Source organism: Sorex fumeus, unplaced genomic scaffold (genome assembly GCF_029834395.1).
Source record: "Sorex fumeus unplaced genomic scaffold, SorFum_2.1 ptg000024l, whole genome shotgun sequence".
In the NCBI taxonomy this organism is placed as follows: domain Eukaryota; kingdom Metazoa; phylum Chordata; class Mammalia; order Eulipotyphla; family Soricidae; genus Sorex; species Sorex fumeus.
This window is the reverse complement of record NW_026606081.1, coordinates 41,531,203-41,544,722: the sequence shown is the minus strand read 5'-3', so window position 1 is coordinate 41,544,722 and position 13,520 is coordinate 41,531,203. Positions and strand designations below refer to the sequence as shown.

The 13,520-nt window shown below is 34.6% G+C and overlaps 1 protein-coding gene across 3 annotated transcripts in view; it reads left to right on the top strand.

Annotated features, from left to right (window-relative positions):
• The window catches only part of GLRA3 (glycine receptor alpha 3), a 203,312-nt gene that overhangs the window by 177,873 nt on the left and 11,919 nt on the right, over positions 1-13,520 (top strand). For 2 of the 3 annotated variants that reach the window (XM_056114224.1, XM_056114223.1), the window contains one exon: positions 10,981-11,321. In XM_056114224.1, coding sequence (XP_055970199.1) covers positions 10,981-11,253 — 273 coding nt within the window. In that variant the 3' untranslated portion in view covers positions 11,254-11,321. Of the gene's footprint in view, positions 1-10,980; positions 11,322-13,520 lie in introns of those variants that run through there. The other variant, XM_056114225.1, reaches the window with a different exon arrangement.

The window sequence follows — 13,520 nt, the reverse complement described above, 5'->3', positions numbered from 1 at the left end:
AACTCGTAAGGTTAAATACAGCTTTCTAAAAGCTTTACCCTTTTGAAATATGTTTAGAAAAACAATATTCTAGAAAGTACTATAATCTCTACTATAATTTCACGTGTATTTTGTGCCTTTCTTCTCAAAGTTAACCAAACAGATTCATTTAATCACTTTTTCATATGATGTGTATTGTAATTAATTTTATGTCACTTCATAATTAGGAGTTGATGCTGAAAGAACTAAGCATATTGTGCTAGAAATAAGTATATTTAAAAATATAGTTCATTACATTCTCATAAATTGCATAAAATATTATTATTATATTTTTCATTACATTTCATGTAAGGTACTTATCTCTGCCTTACATGAAATGTAATGAAAAATGCAAAGAAAAAAAGCTTATTAATTTACTCTTTAGCAATTGTCAAACCATCTAAGAAACTTAAGTTAAAATACCAAGCATAAACCTGGCTAATTTGTAGTAAATTCATGTATAATGCATTTATATTAATACAAGATACTCATGGTGACTACAATTTTTAAAGATAGTTTTTCAAATATTGAAAATCATAACTGCATTCATTTTAAGTTTCCAACTTTAATAAAAATGATATTGGTATATTAATCTAGTATATAGTCCATAAAATTATTAATTTATACACTTTTATATTATCTGGAATTTTGTCAGTTATAATAATTAGCTCCCTTCCAAAATTCACAGGCTTTGAAATTATGTAAATTATATCAACACATCTTTCCTGCCTCTATCACATTCATATTTGGCAATTAAAAGAAAATTAAAGAAAGAAATTTGGCATAAGGTATTCAACATATGATTGCATAATTTTATTAAAACTTTCCTACAATAACTAGCACTCAAAAATATCTACTAGGGAAGACAGTGTGAGGTGCAAATTGGAACTGGGCCAGCAGAGTTCAGATACTGTTTGTGACCAAGGAGGGCAGTCTTAAGGTGAAGCACAGTGTTTGATTTGTAGTGTGAATTAAATGTCACATATACACATGATGATTTTTAGGGACACAAATCTGAAATATATATAATGGAAAGTTACTTCAATAAAGACATTTTTTAAAAGACATAAAATTAGAAACCAAAGATCTGGGAAGTAACTAATTGAGACATGTGATAAAGTCATGGAATTACCTAACAATACTTAAGACAATTGAATTTTAAATTTCTAATCTGAGTCATAATATATTTTATGACCTATAATTTGGACCATCTATAAACATACATGTATTATTAAAAAATGAAAACTATTGATGGCATTACAAACATTTTGTAATTCAAGTTCATAGTGTATTTTAATAAATAAAAAATATAAGAATACTTAAATGCATTGTTTTATTCATTCTGAAATAAATTACAGGCTTTAAAATAGGAAATTTGTAAAGCAGTATATGAAAGTAATGCAAATAATTTTGGATATGCATCAAAATTGAGCACCAGATATATGCCAGTTTTCAGTTAAATACAGTCTTTCCAATAATTAAAAAGCCAAAATATGAGTAGAAAATGTGAGAAAATACTGTCATATAATTTCTATATAGTATATTTTTATGTCATTGTTGATCTAATATTAATAATGTAACTTACCATATATTCTACAGGGATTGCCATGGCACACCTATGACCGATATTTTGACTTTTAAAAAACTTTATTATGAAAAATTACTAATCATAAGAATTTTAAAAACTGTACAAAAAACCCTTGTTTTCTATTACTGTTTCCAGAAAATAAATACTTGAACAGGAAATTTTACTTAGAACACATTTTTATGAAAAATTTGAAGGTTATATTTCAATTCCCATATTAATCAGAAAGTAAGTCATTGGTGGTATAATCGTTAGTGAAATTATTTTCCAGATGTTTTATTTAAAGCAAGAGTATTTAACTATTATTATCTAATGTAATTATCCAAAGGCTGTTTTACAAGATATATCCAGATCAGGTAATACCTTCAAAAGAGGATACTGATACAGATTATGTACAGCTGTGATAATGTTATACCTAGAAACAGCCTGACTTAAATATAGGATTTACTAGGAAATAAAATTTAGCTCTTGGGGCTAGAGCAGTAGTACAGCAGATAAGGTGATTGCCTTGTGTGTGCCCAACGCAGGTTCAATCCCTGGGATGCTTGGAATAATTTCTGAGTGGTAACCCCTAAGCATTGCCCTGTGTGGTCCCAAAACAGAGCGAAACAAAACAGTTGCTTGATATTAACACAAAAGGTACAGCAGAGTGGGTCTGCATAGCCCATCACTGAAAATGCATACTACGGAATGTTCCAGGAATTTAGAAAATGTCATATCACTTGAATTCATATGAACTTTGAGAGTTGCCTTGTGCATGTGGGAAACTTATTTTAACAACTTGACTATGAATTATACTCACCTAAGAGGGCTTACTGGAAATGCATATTATAGGGATACCCTAATAGATCCTGAGTCAAAATCTCTGCAGTCAAGCTCTTGGAAACTAGATTAGCAGATGCTCTAGAGATTCTAAGACAGGTGTTATATGAACTATGGCATTAGAAGCATCGCCTTCCCTTAAAAAATATCACTGTTACAGACACAAAGAATGATGATCTTTTTTGCAAGTTGTTGCGAGCTCTTACAACGAACCGATGCTCCATGAAAATGATTAAGTTTACATTTTTTAAATGTGCCATTTTAACGGAAGCCACTACTCAAATGTGAAGTTGCTGTGTTCACTAGAGCACCCAAACATTCTGACTGCGGGTTCTGAAGGCACCGTGTGACAGACTTAGGAGACAGAAATAGCTTTTGGCTCCTATGTCATGTCCTGAACTGCAGGAAAGGATAAGCAGAGGAAGTAACAGCTGATACAGTTCAGCTATTTGAGACATTACTGAAGTCACACTCCTGCATGGGGCAGAAAGGAATTCCTTCCCTCCCTCCCTCCCTCCCTCCCTTCCTTCCTTCCTTCCTTCCTTCCTTCCTTCCTTCCTTCCTTCCTTCCTTCCTTCCTTCCTTCCTTCCTTCCTTCCTTCCTTCCCATTTGGGTTTTCGGAAGACACCTGGCAATGCTCAGAGGTTTCTCCTGGCTTTGCAGGGATGCCAGGACTCAAATCTAGGTCTGCTGCATGTAAGGCAAGTGCTTAACTTGCTCTACTGTTGCTCTGACCTCTGACTTCCTCCTTTAAAGAAATAGATAAAGAGTAATAGTAACAATCCCTTCCACTGGAAAGTGTAAATATAGTTGATCCCACAGCCATTGTACTGAGTAAGCAGGAAAACCTGGAAGTGGAGAGGACAGTGGTGTCATTGTGTAGCTGCCCAGTCTACCCACATACTCCTCCAGTGAATGAGAAAGCCAGTATTTCACTCTCCTGACCGTCTTATCTTGAATAATAAACACTTTTACTAGTGATTCCAATTTCTACCTAACCCCTGGTCGGTTAACAGATGGGATGTGATACACCCTTCTACACTGGGCTCTTGAGCATTTATACACTAGCCAGCTTGAAATATATGTCTTTGTTTTAAATTCTGTTTCAAGACCCCAAAGTGATATTTAAAAAAAAAAAAAAAGCTTGTTCCAGATCATTAAATGGTGTTTTCAGCTGTGGCTTCTGTTACAGTATAAACAAAGCCCCAAATGGACTAACAAGCTATTCCTGCCAAAATGCATTTAATTCTCCTGAAGCCATGGGCAAAAGTCCCGAGTACTCCATCTGCCAGCTTTGTGTTAGCACTTATCTTCAAGAGATCCAACCCAAAGGCGAATTTCAAGCAGTTTTCTCTTTATTAATATTCGGGACAAAGGCTCACTGTATCAGAGGCTTCTTTGGGCCACAGAAGAATCTGTCACAGTTCTGCCAATCTCTAGTTGCATGGCCTGATCACAGTGCTTATATCTGGGAACAGAGGATCTGTCACAGTTATATCCATCTCTAGTTGCAGGGCCTAATTACAGTGGTTACATCTGGAGACAGTCTAAGACTAGGGCACTTGACACTCTCAAATTTTTTGAACCAGCAACCTGATGGGACAAATTTAGCATGATTTAATTTGATTCTACCTGTAGTTTCTGTAAAGAACTGCATCTCCTATCCTGGGATTTTTTAAATTTTTTTTTCTTTTTTGGGCTGGAGTAATAGCATAGTGGGTAGGGCATTTGCCTTGCCGACCCGGGTTTGATTCCTCCGCCCCTCTCTGAGAGCCTGGCAAGCTACCAGTGACATATTCAATATGCCAAACACAGTAACAAAAAGTCTCACAATGTTACTGGGCCCACTCAAGCAAGTCGATGAACAATAGGAAGACAATGACAGTGACAGTGACAGCTTTTTGGGTCACACCCGGTGATGCGCAGGGGTTACTCCTGGCTCTGTACTCAGGAATTACTCCTGGCGTTGCTCAGAGGACCACATGCGATGCTGGAAATCGAACCTGGGTCGGCTGCTTGCAAGGCCTTATCCATTGTGCTATCACTCCAGCCCTCCTGGGATATTTTTAACTGGACCATTTAACAAGGACCCATTTGCCTGAGTCTAAGGTAAGGCCATTAGTGAGGGCACAAGAATCTTAAAATATCTATCCACATTGCTCTGAGGGAAAAGATAGTTCTTTTGATAGTGACATTTTGTTCTCATGTCAGTCCAGCTGTCAACTTACTTTTACTGTTTCCAAGGCAGACATTGTAATTTGAGTCTGGACCTCGTGAACAGGCATTTCCATTGGTGACCCACGGGGTTTACTTTGTGCCTCAGTAGGAAGATGATGAAGAGATTTGTACTATTCTGAATAACTTACCAGAGATTCCATCATAGCTTCACTGCTAGGCTACATTTTCCATAGATAGGATTTTCCCAAATCCCAATGATATCCCTGAGTATGCTCCTGAATATACAATTTTTATTTTGTCAGGGTCTTTAAGCTGGAATGGCATTATGGAATTACCCATGATATGATAGCAATAGACCTAAACTAATTTCATGATTTTCAGATCCCTTCACTTTAGGGCACTATTTTACCAGCAATCAAGAAAATGTCACTCCTTGTTCAAATAGATTAGACCACCGATAGCATCAGAGTTTTTGAACCTAGAATCCCAGTAGCCACTTTCGGCTACTACTGTTAAACTTTTCCCCTAGAAATTCATTTATGTATATCATGGTAGCAGATTTTCCTAGAGTCTATGGGTTTTATGACTCTAGGGAAGTGAATTTAATCTATTGTTTGATAACTATAGTTAATTTACGCTGTTCCAAATTTGACTATTAGTCCTTCATATCCTTTCGAATTCTTTCTTTTGTCCAGATAATATATAGAGTAGGGTCAAAGGAAATCTCAAATGAATCTACCAGATTTGTATTAGTGCCACAACCTATTTCCTTATAAACATCTATAAGAGAACGCAGAGGTTTTCCTCTTCTGGATTGTCAGTTGTCTCTGGTGAGGTTTACCTCGCTTACCTTGCTTCAGTGAAGTAGCACTGAAGGGGATGGTCTACTCTCCTTAGTTCTTTCATGTGCTTTTTCATGTGCCACTAATTTCCAACTCTCCCTTTTTCCCCAGGAAAGGAAAGTTCCATTTGTCATTAACCAAATTTCTTTTGGCAGTCCCATGAACCTAATTTCCTAAACTAACTCTTCAGTTTCTGACACTAAGCTGTAGAATTCAAGTTTTAGAAAGCAACAATTTAAAGCTTATTATTTGGCTTACTCTTCATGAAGCCATAATAGTGAGTGCTTGATTTTTCTTTCCTTGCAAATGTTGGGTACCATTCCATGGGCAGAGTTACTCCAGATGGTGTTTGGGGCTCCTTGAAATTCTAGGGATTAACCACAATTTCTCACACACTGTCAGGGCATGTGTGCTGCAGTTTGAGTCACTTACCTGGCTTTGTATTTCACTTATTTTTAGATTGAGATGGAAAGGTAAGCGTTAGTCAATTCTGTCACATACTCATCTCTTTATTCTCTGAAACTTAGATAGTCTTCACCAGATCCACTATGGTGAAAGGTGCAAAAGGACTTCACAGTAAATCTAAGTGGTCAGCAGTCAGGTTGTATGGCATATTCTCTTTACTAAATACCCAACAGATCCAGCCTAGAGAAAATTAATAAGAAGCTAACACCCTGTTTCCTAATCAGATCAGGGAGTTCTTGTTATCATTCTGGTATAATTTAATAGATATCATAAAGGAAATTTTCTGCAATCATTGAGATTGCCACCACAGTGCATGCAATTATCACTGAACTAATAAACAACTGCCCAAGATTAAACAAAAGCCCTTCATAGCAATGTCCCTTATTCAGTAGTCACATCCTTTCCTTTTCGAAAATGTATCCATTTGCCAGAACGCAGTGCCCCTCTTGAATAGATCTAAGGCTCTTGTACTCTTAATTGCACATATTTTTTTGAACCACAGTATAATATCTACTCCAAAGCACCACTCCCCTGCCTCTGACCCATCAGCTTCTCTCTTAATCTTAGCAGTGCCTTCTAATTCTACAGCACCATCTCTGGGCACTGCGTGCTGCCAAGCAATGATGTCCCCAAATGTGTCCCCCAGTTCTGACCAACTCTAATCTTACCATTACCATGGAAACCCTCTCCTCACGGGGAAAGGAGATCCTGGCTTTCCGTTGACCTCCGTGGTTTCAATGGCCTGGACAGGTGGGCCAAATTCAGCCACCTGGTTTCTTTTGTTATTGTTCCCATTGGCTTTACTTCAGAAAGAAGCAGATTTGCAGCGTTCCTTAAGGGAAGCAGCTGCCGGAACTGAAACAGATTTCCTGCCTCCCAGCTGGTAATGGTGTGCCAGGAAATCTTTCAGAGAAATCCTCTAATTTTCACTCTGTTCGTTCTATATCTTAGCAACCACTTTAAGAGGACGAGGAGACTGAAGAACCTCTAGGCATGATCTTTCTTCTGAATTGCTTAGATTTTATTTCTCCATCAGTGACACCCAGCATGGCATCTGTTAGCCTAAGTGTGCTTATGTATCACATCTACCCTCTTCCCTCCCTACCTACCCCCAGATGGAAGGTGCAGAGAGAACCCATGTCTGAGGGACTCCCCTTATCACTGTGTCTACCAGCAATTAGGTCTCAGGATTGGGTTTGAATGGGCTTGTTTTTAAAATTTTTAAAAATTTCTACTATAGGCAATGTCATAACTATATAAAGTTTATGGTATTGATGTTCACCGTTATGTACATCACAGCTACCAAAGTGTTCATAGTCCTCTGCCTCTGTTCTTATGTCACCTCTGCTTTGATCTTCATTCTATTTTTAATTCTTGCCTTCTTATGCTACTACCATTAGAATGATTACTTCTTTAAAGGGGCATTCTATTTCACAGCAAGGAAAGAATCAGGTACTTCTTTTCTCAGCATAGGGTCACACCACAACAAGCTTCACCCACCCCAAGAGAGTGCTTGATTAGGCCCCAACCAAACAATTCCTGAATGTAAAGATGGTATCAATTTGAGAGAGAACATTCATACCAGTGCTTTTCATGCTTAACCATGCAAAAATAAATAATGATCAGTTAGTCAACTAACCATAAGTTCCTAGAGAGTGTAAATTGCCCATATTTCTGAGGGTACATCTCAACAAAGTGCCTCAGGTCCTTTATCCTGAAATTTTTTTTTTTTGTCCAGTATGATAACCAAGGACCTTGTGGCTACTACTGAGCATTACAAATAAGAAACCTGAATTGAAATATTGTAAATGCCAATTTAATAACTCACTATGAAATAAAGAATGTGAGGCCAGAAAAAGAGCACAGCAGCTAAAGATTTTGCCTTACAAACTGCTGACCTGGATTCAATCCCTGGTACCACATACGGTTCCTGTAAAAACCATCAGGAGAGATCTCAGCACAGAGACGGGGTAAACTCTGAGCACCATTGGCTGTGGGTCCAAAATCAAAATACAGTGTAAACTATATCCATTTTTACTTTAAGTAAATATTTGAGTAACATTTAAGACATGCAGAGTTTTTAAGTGTTTTTTAAAGGATCTTATAAGTTTTATAAATTTTTTAAAGTATTTTAATTCATCATTTGATTTTAAATTGTTAAAATGTAGCTGATTTTTTAATCTAAAACAACAATGGGGTATTACACATGTGCCTGAATTTAATTCCTGTTTAGCACGGTTCTACTATAATCACTAGTCTCCAGAGTCACATACCTAAGTTTGCAGAGCACTGACATCAAGATTAAGGGTAGTGCCCTTCTGTGACCTAATTGGAACTCTGCTTTCATCCTTTCTTTCTTTCTTTCTTTCTTTCTTTCTTTCTTTCTTTCTTTCTTTCTTTCTTTGTTTTTTGTGTCACACCCAACGATGCACAGGTGTTAATCCTGGCTTTCCACTCAGGAATATTACTCCTGATGTTGCTCGGGAGACTATACGGGATGCTGGGAATCAAACCCAGGTTGGCTGCGTGCAAAACAAATGCCCTACCTGCTGTACTATTGCTCCAGCCTCTCTGCTTTCATCTTAAGCTCAAGTGATGCCAGCATTTGCTTACTTACTCTCAGTTCTAGTTTTCTTCTCCTAAGCAATTTCTGTTGCACAAAGATAATCAATAGGAAACAAAGACTTGCACCCTGGACCACATCTCCTTCAGTTTTATCTCATGATAGCAATTGTCAGTTCAACAAGGTGTATATTTATGTCATTCATATTCCACTCTTAAATCATCTTCCACTCTTTTTCTGGGTTTTCTCCCCAAACTCAGAGCATAGCATCTGTCTCATGTTCACCAGAACATTTGGTCACAATGAATCTGAGCAAGTCTTAAAAGCCAACTCAGTTTCTGTCACTGCTACTGAGGATATAGATTCTACTAATCTCTTAGACACTCCAGACACTTTCATCTACTAGAACATTTATGTGGTGTTAGAGGAGTTTCAGAGTCAGAGCAATCAGATACAATGTCTTATTTCATTGGGGTGCTGGGCAGTTACTCAAGAGTCCAGTGCCCAGCTTGCTTTGCTCCTGGAACACATGGGCCATGTAGCTATAGATGGTTTGAACAAAGTGAGGGCATATATGATCACCTGTTACAGAGGACTGTTTCCCACCAAACATTTTTGCTATTTGGCTGCATGTGGCCTGACTGTTTCCCACCCAACCTTTTTGCTATTTGGCTGCATGTCGCCCAAGCACACAACACAGGTAACATCCTTCGCTGTAAATGTTCTCACTCCACATTCTCATTTAGCTGCAACTCCTGTATTAAAGGAAATATTGCTGGAGGACGTTGAGGTCATTGTCAGTAATCCTGAAATTACTCGAAGGTTGCTCTTAACTCAAAGTCAGTTATGTGGTAAAACACAGTTGAGAAAAATGGTGTTCACTAAATAGATTTCTCTTAAATGTCTGAATTTTGTCATGATCATTTGAGAGTCTTTAAAGGTGCAAATGAAATAAATTCTACATAACATTGACTACAAAAGAACATGATGGATTCTCCTTTTGCTAACACAGAAGCTTAGAACTAAATTCTTAGCTTTTTGGTTTTTTTTTTTTTGGTAATCAGTGTTCCAGCTTCTTAAATTAATATGAAAATACTTCATTGTATATGCTCATTGAGTTATGCTTTGTCCTCTTCAGAGGCACTAATATTTTAAAATACATATTTTTAAATATTATAGTTTGAAAGACTAAAATTCTGATAGTTTGCACACAAAAATTTTACATATTTTCCAGGAGATGCACATTTTCCTTCTGAAATACAAATGCCAGCATGATTTACTAAATTATAAAGATGAATTTTTTTCACTTATATAAGACTAGCTGAATTTATAATATATATACTTTATTCAAGATAAAGAAAAATTAAAGCAAACAATAGTTTAGCCCTAAAATTTCTATGAAAGACCAGTATAAATAAATTTTCTTATTAAAGACTACTGAAAAAATTATATTTTATAATTTTGCAAGATTATAGTGTATTTAGTGAAAGTCTATTGATCTCTGCTTTCATAATGCTAAGATAATTTTTCCAAGAGTTAAATCAATTAGTAAATTAATTTTCTCTCTAATATTACCACCAAAAATTACTTTCAGGGATATAACTACTTTTTCAAATGCCGTCTTTTATATTTTTAATTTTAGTAGCAAAAAAAATAAAATTAACTGACAACTTCTACTGTTGTACTCTAAATAAATGCATTGTCATAATTCATTAATGTATTTTGTTGCAAGCTTTTAAAAACCATGTTTTCCTGTCATGAACATATTTCATTAATTATTTTTATTAGAAAATTTGTCCTTTAAATTTTGGCATTATATATGTATACACATATGTACATATATATGAGAAATACACTTAACAAAAGTTACGAGAAAACATCACCTTTATGAATAACAAATAAACTGACATTTTTCTTTCATAATTCCACCTAACTAATGTACATGACAAGTAATTGAATGTAAATTAGAATAATCTTCAAAGTACATTAGATAAAAGCAGAATTAGCAGTAAGGATAACAAAAGCCAAGTCCTGTTCTGATATAGACTTTAAGGAATTTGATATTGCAGAGAACAAAAATAACAATGTCTGTCTCAACAGAAAAGAAAACTTCAGTCAATGACCCTGATTGTTTTCCTTCTGACATATTTACAATTTACATTGAAGTACATAGTATAACATAATCTAGTACATGATCATTTATATAATGTTTCCCACTAAATGTGTTGCTCAATTAATTTTGCTATTCTAATGTGTAGACAATACCAAAAATTTTTCACTAAAATATTTGATCGTAGAAAATTTATTAATGGGCACATATTTGTAATCCAGTGGAATAAATGATGTTCAAATGGCAATAAAGAAAAACTCATCTTTATGTGCTTCCAGTTACCTTCTTATTATAATAATATCAGCAATCATAATGAAAAATCATAATCAATATGATATTCTCTTGCATCGCTTTACTCTGCTACTCATAGATTTTCTAATCCATTTTTTGTTACAGGATGATGAGGTAAGGGAAAGTCGATTCAGCTTCACAGCTTATGGAATGGGACCGTGTCTGCAAGCAAAGGATGGTGTGACCCCAAAAGGCCCCAACCATCCTGTCCAGGTAATGCCAAAAAGCCCAGAGGAAATGAGAAAAGTTTTTGTCGACCGAGCCAAGAAGATTGACACCATTTCTCGAGCCTGTTTCCCGTTAGCTTTTTTGATTTTTAATATTTTCTACTGGGTTATCTATAAAATTCTTAGGCATGAAGATATTCATCAGCAGTAAGATTAAGTCTCTGGAAGCAAGCAAAAGTGAAAGGTCAATTCAGAAGGATTTTCTTTGCCATAGGTATGTGAGTGGGGGTGTGTGTCAGTATGCGCGTGTGTATTGTACAAATGATCACTGAAATATTAAAACAGTATTGGGGAAGGTTTTACTGTGATTTGCTATGCAAAGTCACGAGACAGAATAAAATTCTTAATAGGTACATAATAAACATATATCCTGGGGATTCTGTTTCATGTAAATTGGGTATTATTTGTTCTTTCGTAGTAAATAATATAAGTGCAAGTATTACAATCATTGTGTTTGTTATATAATATCTCACAATAGTACAAGTGAAAATATATTTGAATTCTCAATTTTTAACTCAGTGATATGAATTATAAACAAGTAAAATTGTACAGAAAACTTCATAAAGGAAAATAAGGCAAAGTTGAAGAAAATAAAAATCAATAAAGATTATTTTCTTATGCTAGAATTAAAATATAAAAATAATCAGCTAATTATTGGAAAATTCACCCAATACTGACAAAGTATTTTACAAACAAACACTGTTGCACTAACTTACATTATAACAAAAACATTTCAAGTCAGGAGATTAAAATAAAAAAAATCTTTATTGTTTGGATTATGAAATCATTATCTAAATACTAAATTTCCCTCCTTGGAAATTGAAGGCAAATGACTTAAATGACCAAATCCTATACAAAATCTACTTTTCTTAAATTTTGTATCTCTATGAATAAAGTAAAATCAGTAACACATTATTGTTTTAAAATGTGCTATAGCTAGGGCTGTTAGATATAGTCCAATGGGCAAGAAAATTATATGAATTACTCGGGTCCAATCCCTGGCACCCCACATGCTTCCTTGAGTCCCACCAGGTGTGATTCTTGAGCACAAAGCACAGGAATAAGACCTGAACCCAGCCGAGTGTGGGTCCCAAACCAAAAATTAGTAAATAAGAAATTAAAATGTGCTATTGCTATGTAGTCTTAATTATAGCTGAGCACTGATAAATTCAAACCAGCATTCTTGTTTTTGTCAGACCTTTAATATCTGCTTATTCGTCTGTACCTAATTATGTTTAATGTTTTGATAAAATTAATCAAAAATTCAGTAGAACTTTTATATTTTATTCAGAATGAGAGCATAAAATTCAATGGAATTAAAGTATTTGCATTTTTAAAAATGAACTTAATGAAAACAGTAATGGTTTTATGAGGGGTTTTTAATAAGAATTGTTTTCCATTCAAGAATTCAAACTCAACTCCAATAGTAAGTAGAAAAGATTTTAATTTTAAATTCTATTATGTAGTTTCTATAAAGTAAGCATTGATTGTTTTTATATTTATAAATTAATGATTTTAATATAATACATTCACTAGTTGTGAATAGTTTTAAATGAAATTTTTACCTAAAATTATCATGCATTAACTTGTTTCTAAGTGCAAACACATGGTATAGCTTTGGGTTAAATTGGACCAAACTCAGTCTTTCAAAGTTTTATTTTTTTTCAAAATTATTATTCTTTAGACTTTAAAAGTATTTTTAAAATGTCTGAATGCATTTTTACATTTAATTACTGGTCAGGTTTGAAAAGGCTTATGAAATTATTGACAGAAAAAGGTTTAAATGGCATGGAAACAAGCTAAGATTTAAAAGAGGAAAATGAATAAGTTTGAACTGGATTTTACTATTTCCTCAGCCTCTATCACTCTTAAACTGAAAGCAAGAACTGCCATTTAAAGTTGAAAACTTCTCAATGTTAATGAATTTTGATCTATTCAATCAAATTTTTTAAGAAGACTTTAAAAAGTATATGTTTTCCAACTTTTGCTAGTGAAAGACCAAATGCCATTTCCTTTGTAAGATATTTAAAATAATATTAAGGGGAAAACATTATGTTTAGAATTTAATGTAAATACCATAACTAAAAAAATTACTATATTTCCCTACCTTAAGGCCCATGCATACAAAGATGAGCATATGTTTCTTCATTTTGTGTTTAGCAACAAAAAAATAGGTAAACATACTAAAAATATTGTTTGTATTCTCCAGAAGATAAACTAAAGAGTTTGAAGTAATGTACTACATTCTTTCAATGTCTCTGAAATACTTGAACACATTTAGTTGTACCATGCACATCTTATTTTAAAGGTTTTCTGTCTTTTAAAATTAATGGTATTTTTCCAGCACAATCATAAACATAAATGAGTATATGACTCAAGAGGAAATTCGCAATTATCACTTATTTTCATATTTGAGAT